This window comes from Orbicella faveolata, unplaced genomic scaffold (genome assembly GCF_042242905.1).
Source record: "Orbicella faveolata isolate gen_17 unplaced genomic scaffold, um_ofav_v1 contig_13, whole genome shotgun sequence".
Taxonomy (NCBI): Eukaryota; Metazoa; Cnidaria; class Anthozoa; order Scleractinia; family Merulinidae; genus Orbicella; species Orbicella faveolata.
The window spans coordinates 15,945,998-15,959,803 of record NW_028301540.1 but is presented as its reverse complement, the minus strand read 5'-3'; the positions used below and the strand labels follow the sequence as shown (position 1 = coordinate 15,959,803).

General features: G+C 40.8%; 1 protein-coding gene across 1 annotated transcript; it reads right to left on the bottom strand.

The window, feature by feature from the left end:
- Positions 1 to 3,123: 3,123 nt before the first annotated feature.
- LOC110055600 (uncharacterized) lies at positions 3,124 to 12,336 on the bottom strand. The gene is made up of 7 exons (XM_020761991.2): positions 12,131 to 12,336; positions 8,959 to 9,234; positions 7,983 to 8,294; positions 7,362 to 7,697; positions 6,621 to 6,710; positions 5,991 to 6,116; positions 3,124 to 5,119 (listed from the first exon to the last, which is right to left on the bottom strand). Exons 1-7 carry the CDS (start codon positions 12,216 to 12,218, stop codon positions 4,668 to 4,670), a joined length of 1,680 nt encoding a protein of 559 aa, XP_020617650.2. The 5' UTR covers positions 12,219 to 12,336; the 3' UTR covers positions 3,124 to 4,667.
- Between the last annotated feature and the right edge of the window lie 1,470 nt (positions 12,337 to 13,806).

The window sequence follows — 13,806 nt, the reverse complement described above, 5'->3', positions numbered from 1 at the left end:
ACCTTACCATCCCTTCCCTTCCCTTCCCTTACCTTACCTTACCTTACCTTACCCTACCCTACCTTAACTTATCTTACCTTACCCTACCCTCCCTTACCCTACCCTACCTTACTTTACCTTACCTTGCCTTACCTTACCTTACCTTTCCCTTACCTTGCCTTACCTTCCCTTCCCCTCCCTTCCCTTCCCTTCCCTTACCTTACCTTACCATACCCTACCTTACCTTACCTTATCTTCCCTTACCTTACCTTACCTTCCCTTACCTTACCTTACCCTACCCTACCTTCCCTTACCTTACCTTCCCTTACCTTCCCTTACCTTCCCTTACCTTCCCTTGCCTTCCCTTACCTTCCCTTGCCTTCCCTTGCCTTCCCTTACCTTCCCTTACCTTCCCTTACCTTCCCTTACCTTCCCTTACCTTCCCTTACCTTCCCTTACCTTCCCTTACCTTCCCTTACCTTCCCTTCCCTTCCCTTACCTTCCCTTGCCTTCCCTTACCTTCCCTTACCTTCCCTTACCTTCCCTTACCTTCCCTTACCTTCCCTTGCCTTCCCTTGCCTTCCCTTACCTTCCCTTACCTTCCCTTACCTTCCCTTACCTTCCCTTACCTTCCCTTACCTTCCCTTGCCTTCCCTTACCTTCCCTTGCCTTCCCTTGCCTTCCCTTGCCCTCCCTTGCCTTCCCTTGCCTTCCCTTGTCTTCCCTTGCCTTCCCTTGCCCTCCCTTGCCTTCCCTTGCCTTCCCTCGCCTTCCCTTGCCTTCCCTTGCCTTGCCTTGCCTTGCCTCGCCTTCCCTCGCCTTCCCTCGCCTTCCCTCGCCTTGCCTCGCCTTCCCTCGCCTTCCCTCGCCTTCCCTCGCCTTCCCTCGCCTTCCCTCGCCTTCCCTCGCCTTCCCTCGCCTTCCCTCGCCTTCCCTCGCCTTCCCTCGCCTTGCCTCGCCTTCCCTCGCCTTGCCTCGCCTTCCCTCGCCTTCCCTCGCCTTCCCTCGCCTTCCCTCGCCTTCCCTCGCCTTCCCTCGCCTTCCCTCGCCTTCCCTCGCCTTCCCTCGTCTTCCCTCGCCTTCCCTCGCCTTCCCTCGCCTTCCCTCGCCTTCCCTCGCCTTCCCTCGCCTTCCCTCGCCTTCCCTCGCCTTCCCTCGCCTTCCCTCGCCTTCCCTCGCCTTCCCTCGCCTTCCCTCGCCTTCCCTCGCCTTCCCTCGCCTTCCCTCGCCTTCCCTCGCCTTCCCTCGCCTTCCCTCGCCTTCCCTCGCCTTCCCTCGCCTTCCCTCGCCTTCCCTCGCCTTCCCTCGCCTTCCCTCGTCTTCCCTCGCCTTCCCTTGCCTTCCCTTGCCTTCCCTTGCCTTCCCTTGCCTTCCCTTGCCTTCCCTTGCCTTCCCTTGCCCTCCCTTGCCTTGCCTTCCCTTACCTTACCTTTCCTTACCTTACCCTTACCCTTGCCTTGCCTTGCCTTGCCTTGCCTCGCCTCTAACATGATAAAAAAAGCTCTTGAAAGCAATTCTAGCAATGGGAACGGTTCACTAGTAGGGTTTTCAAGAGCAAGATTGGCATGTATGGACTCAATTGGGCTCCGTCTTGTATCTGAACATTACTTGTATTCTCGAAACATTTTGACAGGTGGACCTTAGAGCTTATATCTTATTATCTTATATCACTAGGAAAAATCGAATCTAGATCAAGAGTTTTCTATTGAGATGACTCATTGTCTGTACGCTTTAAAGTTTGTTTACACAACAGATATAATTACAGAAACTGTATGGTTGGTCTAAGAGACCGCTGCATTCAGCAAATAGGGTGGCACAGTATTGGTGCTAATTCTGTTTATTCTGGTCAGCTATAAGCTCTACACTGATTCAAATTGACAGAGCAAGAGTCTTAAGTGGGTAAGATCACGGTAGGGATCACCACCACATAAGAATCTGCAGTAATGCTGACACTCTCATACAAATTGAGATAAACTTGAAGAAAGTTTGCTCTATGTTTTTTAATTCGTTTAAATCTTCTCCAAATGTGCCTATCTAAACGCCTTCTTTGGTTTTCTTTGGAGTTTTCAACAGCTTTAAGGTGTTATTGCGATATTTCAGTTAATTCTGACACTGATAAGTTAATTCACTTAATTTAACTAGTTCATTCTTAACTCTAAAATCGCATAAAGTTCCATGACGCACCCCCTTTAATTATTGGTTTTGTTACGGTCCGTGACTTGCACTAAAAAGCAGATATAAAGGGCCATAAGTGGCTTCATGCGTTAATAGGCTTTGTGTAGTTTCTCCTTTACGTCGTTGAAATCCAAAGTTATCGTTGAAACTAATAATAATACTCTAGCAGAAACTTCATGGTGAATGTCGTAAATGGTTTGAATCCCCGAATTCAGTAGTTTCTGATAATTTATAATTTGATGATCTGGTTGACGACAATCCGGAATAGGATTGTTGTTGGTCACTGAAATTTCGACAGCTCGAGCAAAGTCGTGTTAGCTGCGTGAACGAAACATTGTTTGTGAATGATGATGGTCCTTGACTGAAAATAATCGTTCAGTTTACAGTGGTTTAGCCATTTCCATCCGTCTTTATTTTCTTATTTCTGATTCTGTTTGATGCCACCGTTCGTCTTCACTGTAACGTGCTGGTAAATATCGAATTTGGTTGAGCTATGTTCGCTCTAATTCTAATTAAGTGGATCATATGTCGGTACGCGGAGCGGATTCCGAGTCGATTCTATGGTGTTCAACGGTGTGATTGTCGATATCACCATTGTGTTTACTTAGACTTTAGGTCTCGAGATACTCGGAGCTAATTAAGTGCTACTATCTCATGTCTCTCGCAAGTTTCCTCTGTAAATAAACGATCATCACGTACAGTAGTTACAGGGTTGTGGTTACGAAAAAAGAAATGTAGACATTGCAGGACTCTAAAATATGTACAGCGGGGACAGAAAAGCCCTTCTAAAATATAAGGTGTTCCGGCAATAACGACTGTCACGTTTCTTTTAGTTTTCTCAGGGAGTGTTTTGTTCAGCTGAAGTCGACTATACAGTTACTTTGTAATTATTTGTCACGTTCGGTCAGAGAACAGCGATGAGAGTATCATTTCGCTTCAATCAAGGAACTCAGAAGATACAAGATTACAGCCGTTTTGATAACGTTTATTGTTTATAAGAACTTAGAATTAGTCAAGTGAGTAAAGAGCACGTGTTGAGGCTTACCTATTGGACGAAAATAGCTAATAATCAATTACATTAAAGTGAAACAATAAAACTAACTCTAAACATTTGGAAAGCGATTACGGAAAAGCGAGCTACGAGTCATTTTTTTTAGTTCAAAGCCTCCTTAAATTGTCGAAAATTCAAGGCGACCCTCACCCCCCCCCCCCCCGCCCCCCCTCCCACTCCTTCACATAACCTTAAAAAACAACTGCCTCTTATGAGAGTGGCAAAGGGTATTTTTTTGATTTGTGAATGGCCTTATTTTTTTACGTGGAACGTGGAATCTCTTTTTTTTTTCAAATGAAATGTGATTTCGGTAAACGTGAGGCATGATTTTTTAATATACTTCTCTGCAAAATGAGAAATAAACGTCCAATCCGTCATGAAACTTTATTTTGATTGTTTTCTATTATTTTTTGACAACTGTTATTTCATAATCGTTAAAGTAAATCTGTTTCATCATTCTGCATAAGTCTTCAGAAAAATGTTGTTTTTCTTTTGTTTCTTGCGGAAAAAAGGAAGCGGAGCTGTTCTTCGCACTCTTAACTCTCTGAAATCTCTTAATTGCACAAGTTCCAGAGCAAAAATTTGTCGCTAGTTTCGTGATACGTGATTCGTCTATTTGATTTACCATCAACTATGAAAAGACCTATTCATTTTCCGTGAAATGTTATCAGAGCCCCCTTACCCACCCTCTCTTTTCATTCTTATTACAAGACGATAATAAAGAAAAAATGGGTGTCACGTGGCCCGTTGTTGAACTATAAGCAATTGAGGCTACAATTAAGAATGTTTCTAACAGCTTGTATTGTTGTAATGGTAACTCATTATGCCATAAAAAGTACCGTTATTGATTCACCAATGGCTGGGCGTGTTACCCGCCGCAAAACTGTAGTTTTCTATCTTTAATCGGATTTGACATTACCTGGACATTATATGAAGTACTAAGTAAGAAACTTTGTAACCCGGATGTGAGCACATGGTTTTGTTTTGGTCGTGTAGAATTTTGGCGTGGTAAAAACTGGCTGGACTTGTGGAATAAATTATGGTCTTAAAATTGCAAATGTTGTTGAGTTGAAGTATCGGCAACAGGGAATTTGTGTAGCATTCCTCGATAAAAGGTGATAGTATTGACGCGTCAATGTATAAAGGTTGGGAAAGCGCTGGAAACTGTTTCCAGCCACCTTAATTATTTGGTTGTTAGAAAACAGAGTTAGGTTGGGGAGTTTCGATTCTCATGAGCGCAAAGATTTTTAGTTGTCGCCCAACGTTGGATTGAAATTTGTTTTGAGCCTCTTTGCTACTATCCAAGAAATGCAGCTATTTATGCACCTAATGGGAAATAATTACAAAATCAAATACAAGCAATAAGCATTGCCTTAAAACGATAAAAATTGTTACCACACTACCCTCTAGATCTCATGCAAGTTAAAGTTCTTATGCGTTGTGCGAGTTCTTAACTTAACTTCTAGACATTAGCAGTCAATTTACCTTCCAATATCTCACGTAATATTTTCTCCTCCCAATCTTGTTTCTTCCTGTGTTTGTCAAAGTCCAGTAGACGTTTCTTTCTCAAGGCGGTAGGCAATTTCTTTTTCTTCAAGTCGTTAATCTTCACAAGAATCAAAGACGAGTCTCCCACGTCCAACCCTCTTTGTATGGCCATGTGCAGCTCCTCTCGACAAAAGTTGCTGGCGAGGTAATTCTCAGACAAAACAATCAACACTTGACGGCTGCCGTACACACTGTCGGCCATGTTCTGGACGATGGGTCTTCCAAGTTCAAAGTCCCGGCTGTGGATGCTGTAGTCAATCGAGTGCTTTTCAAGAATTGAGATGAGATTCTCAGTGACCCAACCAAAGTCCTTTGAACTGTAGCTGATAAACAGTCGGTTTATGAAATCCGTTTCCACGAGACCATCTACAAGCAATAAAACAAAAAATTAAAAAGAAAAGCAATAACGCTCCAACGTGTCTAGCTTGAACTAACTAACTTTTTTTTGAGTCTAATGGCTTGAAACCATCGGTGTTAAAGACAATTTTAATTGGCTCTCCTCCAACCGGCCCCGGACTCAGTACTCCAACTCAATTATAATACGTTCAAAGATGTTGTTCTCAGCTTGGTAATCCATTTGATTTGTATTCTATTTTATGCGCGAAAGCTTTGCGCAAAATAGATTAGAGATGTCTTCTACAGCTGAGACACTCGACTAACTTAAGGAAAAAGGCTGCAACTGAAATTGCTGATCCTGTTAAGACGTCTTCAATGAGCCTGGTTAAGAAGGGTGACTGGGTTTCCCAGATGTCGCTTCACTATTATTTCCTTTGTAAACATTTGGCTCCGATTAAATCCCAGTAATGGATGAACATTGTAACTCTTTTACTTGCCGGAGTGAAAAAAGAGAGCCTGATGACATCATTTTGACTTGTATGCTGTTTTTCTCACATGACGAGCATACCATTCAGCAGTGCTGAGTGGCAAAGTATCTGTTGTTGTTGTTGAATGTCGCGTCAAACTCGTCCTGTGCCATTTTCATCCGTGTAACTGGGCTGGGATTTACCCTATGATCAAGCCAGAACACGACCAATTTGCTACAATTTTCTCCCTTGTGTTTTTAGTATCTATAAACCTCACAAAGCAAAGCTTAGGCACTATCATGTTCTTATGCTTTTGGCTTGCATAGTACAAAAGGTTCGCCCATGTTAACTGCGCATATTTTCCTAATTTTCTTGTATCAGTTTACCAACCAATGCACCACTCACTGATCTTCAATTGGACTACAAAAACTCACGTTTTTTAATATTATAGGATGATGTCCATTTTTTCTTGACAATAAACCGAATGAATAACATGATCAAGACTGCCACACTTCCAGCTGATAATATGATAATTGGCAGGAGCCAATCTCTGCCACTCCCTGTGGAGTAAAAACAGACGGGAAAACATAAATAATTGATTAAAAACTGATCTTTAAGCACATCAACAGATTCAATAAAGTAGAACATAAACTGTGCAACCAGGCTCGTTTTTTATCATCACAATTGTAGTCTCAGTTGGTTAGGAACTTGATTTTGAGGAAAGGTTAAGAATTAGTTTAAACACAAAACTTGTTAGTTTGTTTGTCTTTTTTGTTTGATCGTTTATCAGTGACAGATTTTACTATTCTCTTGTACTTTTTATTGTCACGCATACAGTAGCACACTTCATAAAATGTATCGCTGTGATCATTGATCCGAACTTTGCATTCACAAATTTGATAACTTTTTTCTTCCAAAGATACCCATGTACATTTACATCTAAGTTCGCTGCATGGTGACCAGATTTAGTAGCGAACGTCTGGTCATATCTGCTGATTTTATAGTTTTTTGTGTAGCAAAATGTCTGTCTAATTCTACTTGGAGACACTAGATCTTATACTGACCTAAATAAGTGGGAGAACCCAAAACTGTGCTTAACTGATTTGAAGTTGTCCTTTGTTTCGTTGTTGTTGATGCTGTTGGTTCTGAAATCTCTAAAAAGGAAAGTGAAAGAGATTAGACGTTAGATACCGAATTTTATTACAGAGCTATCGTAACTACGGGTGAAAATGAGATAAAACTCATGTGATGTATAACACATGACGAAAATGACATAAAAGGACCAACAAGCTAAAACAGCATAAATCAGTGAGGTAACCGCAGACTTTTCCCGCTTGGCCCTTCTTCGGTGTGTTGAATTAGGCGTCCTCCCCTTTTAAGACGTTCTGACGGAACTTAGTCAAATAATGAATAAGTGCCCCTTGAGAACCTCGAAAAATTAGCCGTTTTAACTACGAGTGATATTTAAAATTCTCTGCAAAAGTTGCATACAAGGTTATCACTTGAACTGGTACTCAGTTTTTCCGCTGATAATTTTGTCTGGATGTTTTCGTCGAGGATGGAAAGCGTGCAAAGCCACTTGGGCTGTCCACGTCAGCAAAGACCGTGGCACAATATTGGATATTTGTAGACACTCCTGGGATTTTTTAAGCCGATCGTTATCTGGAAATAATCTTAGAGGGATTACCTAACATGCCCTTCATCCTCCCTTGGTATAACTGATTTTACCATAATGTACACGTTTAGTGACAACAACGAAGATAAGCGGGGATTACTGTTGCTTTTGACAACAAATAACTTCTAACCTGTTGGTTGTGGATTAAATACTTTCAAATCAATGGCAGCTTTTGTAGTGTTTTCGTACTCGCAATGCCAGTGGCAGCTGTATGTTCCCTCGTCAATTTCCGTCACGTTGAATATAGAGAGGATGAATTCTTTTTTGCATGTGGAATGAGTATCTTTTTCTTCCACTTTAAACTTCGGACCGTTTTCTGGCAAGGGCGTCCGATTGTCATTTAAATGCCAAGTCAAACTATCTGGACAGTAGGATTCATAATCAATCCAGCATGTAAGGTTGGTGTTTGAGGATTTGCTTGCAAAAATCTCCGATGAGGCAATGGTCGGGCTTCTCGCTGAGGGACCTATATTGCAGAAATTTAATCGAGGTCATTCAGAATAACTTTTAAGTATAACAATGACTTATTTTGCACGTAACCAACCAAATGGATCCAGCACGTCCAGAGGAAACCTGCCTGCGACAACACAAGGGACTCCTGAAATGCGACGCGCTCTCGATGTTGCCGCATCATCATTGTCGGGGTTAGAAGAAGTTTGCTGTGATAACATTGACATTTTGCTCGTTCAAAGGCCTTGTTCGATAGATGAACCTGAAACACTTTGATAGAGGAGTAAATGTCATAACTTACACTCATATAACATCTGTATCTTCTTAGACGCACTGCTCGACCAGCCAGGAATACTATTCGTTGCACTGCAGTTGTAGAATCCTGCCTGCTCTTCGCGTCCGTGTGGAAGATGAAGTATGCTATGCAGAGTTTCTCCTTTCTCCTGCAGCGAATGATAAATGCCTTCGGTTCCGTTGCTGATGAGTTCATTATCTTTGTGCCAAAGTACTGTGCGAGGGAGAGGCCAACCTAAGAAAACGCACTTCAATTCCCCTATTTTGTCTTGGATGATATCATTGGGTGTACTCGTGAAATAAACAATTTCCAGTGCACCTAATAAAAGAAGCAAAAAGATCTTCTGATAACTACACCAAATGAGTTAGCCGTTGACTGAATGTAAAAGAAATGGGAAATTATTGTGCTGTGGGTGCAAGTTACTTTTTCCGTCGATATGTTTAAAAACCCTGCCGTTCCAGGTTCATTTGCTACGACTGAAATGATTGTCTGACGGTCATGTGTCAGGTCACGATATATACTGTTATATAGAGGTTATCATGTTACGCTATATCCATCCATGTGCATGTCAGGTCAGGTCTTTATATGTCGTGCCAATGTGAGTCGTTTATGCGAAAAGGCACCTCGTTTTCCCTCAATAAAAAGACAATATTTTGCTTTGACAAAGAGCTGACGCTCGAAACATCAGCTTCACTAACTCGCTCTGGCGATCAATTTCTCTTAATCAACTTCGCGTTGATAAATAGCAATGTTTCACTTGTCCTCTGATTCAGTCCAGGAGTGTTTAGAAGCTAATTTCTTTGTTCGTGTTAAAGCGCGACCCGCTACGTCATGCCATCATGTCAACTCGTGCCCTGTCAGTGTTGATGGCATGGAGAAGAACTGGCCATTTACTTAGAATCCTTACGACGATGGAGACAGCGTTTTAGTTTTTAGTATTGTTATTTTTGATACCATGGATGAACAATAAGGAAGCACCTACGTGTGAAATTTATAGTGGTACACTGACATGAATGTTTTCCACTATTTGTCGTAGAATTCGAACGTTCCAAAATGAAGTTTGGTAACCCCGTACTATTCTTAACTTGTTCCAGCATTTGGCTCCAGGTCATGCCTTGTGCAAGTCCTTCAGTGACGATAGAGCAGTTGAGAATTACGTTGGAGCCTGGAAACACCGTCATCGGATTGGTCTGTTGACACACCGGCGAGGAACAGGAGGACTTTATTTCACACTTCATGTCAGTCGCGGATGAGGCATCTGTTCAATGGAGATAAAGGAAGGACAACTGCTCACGAGTACAAATAAATTGGAAGAGAACAAAGCACCTATTAGGTTGTGACTGATTAGATCTTGCCTCATTTGAAGAACTAAATTCAATCAATGAGGCCGAGAAACAACATCGACCATTAGAGTGCTTTTCAAATAAGTGTGGTAAAATCAAAAGCAATGTAACAATCTAGCCCAGGCAATCCAGTGAACCAATCAAAGTATGAAGTAAATACATGATGCGAGACCCGTGAAAATGTGAGCGAGCGAGGCGCAAAACAATATTGTAAAATCAGTGACTTTTCGGCACTCGAATAAACCGCTCAATAAAGAACACAATAAAATTCAAATTAACTTAGAGTGCAGGTAATCAACCAAAGTATTGCTGGTTTTCAGTGTCACGCAATTCGAAAAAGATCAAAATAAAAAAACAAAACCGGTCAATAGACAAAGTCCAGAATCTGGGAAATAAAAGAAGGTAAATATGCAAAGACTCTCGCCAAAATTCTGATCACAGCAATTTTTCTTATGCGAGATATGCGGAGAAATTTTTTACCCAAATTTACAGAGATTTGTATGGAGACGCCATGTTGGTGCCCATCCGTATGGGCACCAACATGGCGGCCCAAAACCAACAGAAACATCTGTCACTGAGTTTTGCTACAGAAGCGTGAATTTATCCCTGGAGAAACTCTAAAACATTAAAATAATACTTTTTCTAAGACATGAACTGTTCAGATAGCCAAGTTCCCCGAAATGAGTCACTTTTTTAACCATCATCACAGCTCTCTAGGCCGTCATGTAAATGCCGCGTCACGCAAAAGCTTAGAAATTCAAGCGTAGTGTATCACGAAACCAAGAACCCATTCGGAGCGAAAATTTGTATGAATATTAGTTTTCAGCTGCTCTTATACATCATTTAAGTAAAATCTCAGGAAGATCAATAGTTTTGTTGTTTGAATTTTAGTGACGTCATGTGAAAACCAGCTATTGAAGGACGGCAAGAGGACAAAAACAAATTATTTGACCTCCGTTGGATTCCATCCATCGATCTCCGGGTTAGATCACGTTGGTCTATCCGATTAAGCTAGGAGCCCAAGCGAGAGAAGGTTCTACGTTGCATTCCTAATGATAGCCTTGATATCTAAATTCCCACGAATTACCACCATAGCTATCAACGATTTTCTCCATCTGGCTTCTTAGCTCACCCGCTAGAGCGACGGTACGGTGATCTAATTCGGAGGCCGTGGGTTCAAATCGTGGATTCTCTTTGGCTGACACTTAATGAAAAAGATCACAAAATGAATCGTTCTCTAATAGCAACTTTCTTAATGAATTTTCTAAATAAGAACAGTCCGGTTATTTAAGAAAAGTTAATTTATGAATGAATAGTCCATGATAGCTTTCAGACTATTTTGGGAATTTGGTTGCATTTTTTGATGATCCATTGAAGAGAAGCTATAGAGCAGTGGTGAGAAAGTGATTTAAATCTGAAAACAAAGTTGGTGATCTAATGATAAAACAATTATTGAACCGGGTTATCACAAGATATGGTTATTTGTCAGTACCTCGTAGATCAGTTACTTCAGTGCCTCAGCCATAATTGATCTGCTCGCCACTGACAAATCACGATGTTTTGCTCAACCTTGTCCAGTAATTGGTAATTATTCCGCCATTGGTTGATGTATGCATTATTCAAGGAAACGTCTTGAATGGCTCTTGCCCACATCCGGCGTTTAGTTAATATCTCCACTCAATTCTAACCCCGTATTGAATGAATAGATCACGGAAACTTTGCAATTTTACATACAGAAGACTCCCGATAACTCGAACCTTTAAAAGAAATTGGAAAAGGTTCGAATTATTGGGAGTGCAGAACAACTGACCGGAAAGAAGGAAAAAGGCGATAGTCACTGTATTTCTCTTCATACAGTGTACATTTTTATCAAATTTATGGAGTTTTTTTTTTAATAAATAAATAAATAAATAAAAGAACACACGCCTGCTTTAAAATAAATTCAATGTTTTGGATTGCAGTGCTGTTTGTTTTGACGCGTTGTCGAGGGTAAAATTATCTAGAAAATGATCTGACGGGAAATGAAAATTGCTTGGAGTTAGCGGGATCGAGGTTCGAGTTGTCGTGGGTTCGAGTTACCGGGGGTAAAATTACAGTAAATGTATGACCGAAATCCGGGAGAAATCGATTTTGCGGTTCGAGTTACCGCAAGGTTCGAATTATCAGGGTCGACTGAATATGTAGGAGCGGAAATGTAATGCCACAAGAGAATCATTCAGGATCTCTAGCTCTTTATCAAGATTGATACGCCTTCAAGCGACATTGAAATTGTAACTTGTTTACACCGGTTGAGATTAAATATTATATATTCCTCGGTGGTCTCGTGAATGATTCGTGTTTTTTCCAAGTAACACCGGCAGGATAAGTTTGAATTTTTTTTTATCACATAGAAGAAAATAGTTGATTTCAAGACACACCAACTGACTTTATGATTTCAGCCGGATCTTTACTCAAAATGCTAGCGATGGGCGAACTGCTCATTTGTTAAGCAATTTTGTTTTCCGAATGGTTCAAAATTAACAACGAAGTGTACTGGTCAAACGAAAATTTCTAAATCCGAATTGTAAGCCGCCGCCAGAAAAAAATTATGACTGAGCAATATCCATTTAAAACTTATGACTGAGGGAGATTCTCTTCCCAGGTATTTTGGGTGTTTATGATGATTACGAACAACAAAAGGAAAACGATAAAAAATGACTAAGGCAAATACTTCGGTTTGCCTTACTGGCTATGGGCCTGAATTGACAGAACTTGATATCTGAAAGACTCAGTCCATGTAACGAAAACAAAGCGGCTCCCGGCTTCACATACCTTGGAGCCAGAGCAGTGTCAAAGAAGAGAGCAAAAAGTATTTCACCAAACAAAGCTCGAGGTTTTTTCGCTGGTGAGGAATCTTCATGTTTCAGCTGTATCCGCGACCCCAGTATTCGAGGCTACCGCTCAGCTTCCTTGCTAACTGAATGTTTCTAGCATCCTCTTCAGTCAGTTAAACTAAAGCATTTTAGAGTTCCGCCCACGCTTTGAATTGCATGCATGTACTTTATATGAACAGTGATCAATATAACCGCATCATTTTGTGATTAATTTACAGCAAATAGTGAAGGGTCTTAATGCAACCCTCTACAGCTTTGACAGGGCAAAAAGCCGGCAAGAGTTTGCTATTTACTTAAAAGGGACACGGCCGACATACTGAAGAGCGTGGTTGTCAAAAATGAGACACCAAGTGCTCCTATAAAAAGTAGTTACCTGACGGTTATCCACCAGAAACAAATGAGCAATCTGTTGGCTAATGGAGAGTGTTTTGTTCTCAGTTCAGTCAATTAACATATTGCTTTATATTGCTTCATATTGCCTACTCCATTTAACCTTTTTTCTTGCTTATTTGATATAATTTGCGTGAACCTGTCAAGTTAGGATATAAATTCAGAATAATTCTCTGTCATTAGAAACATCCTGTTTTCAATGCCTCACTTTTTTTAATCTACATGTATAATGACTAAATAAAAAACCATTTCTACAATTGTTAATGGAGACACCGGGCTCTTTACTCCACAACGTTTAAACATGGAAAGCTCTATCGTGAAGTACATTTGATATTTTAATGCTGAAAAAAAGAGACTGTCCTGTAGGAATAATTTTTTATAACAAGATGTTTAGTCCATATGAGTTTGTTTGTTTTATGGTTTTGCCAATAGTTTCAAATTCAGACAGAAAGGTAAATAAACTTCATTACTGTGTGGGATTTCATATGTTAAACACGATCGAAACGAAATTAATGGACTGAGCACCACCTAGTAGGCAGCGTCCACACTACGCCGGAGAAATTTGAAAACGCAGCTTTAATTCTACGGTTTGGCCTGCCGTCCACACTAATCCGTCACGAAAATGGAAAACGCTCTTCAAACTGGAGTAATCTGAAAGCCAGGCTTTTCGTTTTCGTGTGGATGGAAAACATTTTAAAAACGGAGCTTTGCGAAAGCGATGTAGTCATGATAAACATGTGATTTTCTTGACCGAGTTTTCCTCAAACAGATATCCAAAATGACCGGTGATTGTTACGTTTTTAAATTCCTCCGGCGTAGTGTGGAGGGAAAACATATCATTTGATGGGTTTTCGGAGTGAAAACTCCGTTTTCAAATTTCTCCGGCGTAGTGTGGACGGGGCTTTGGTTTCCAACGCCGGAGAGAGGTGATCCCCATTCCCAATCTGGTTTGACTCAAAAGCGATTTACGTTTAGATTTTCCATGCTCTAGTCTTTATTTTTCTAAGAGACAAGCGATACGAATAACGAGAATCATTAAACCTGGGAAAAGTATCAATGTATTACCATATTCTCAAACTAAATATCAAAAAAAAAAAGAAAAAAAAACCTGTGTGGAAATAACTCGACAATATGGAAAAAGCAACATCACTTTTACATTCATTCCAGACAAAACAAAAACTGAACGCTCGCATTTTAACGTCTTTTCTTTATATCTCACATGAA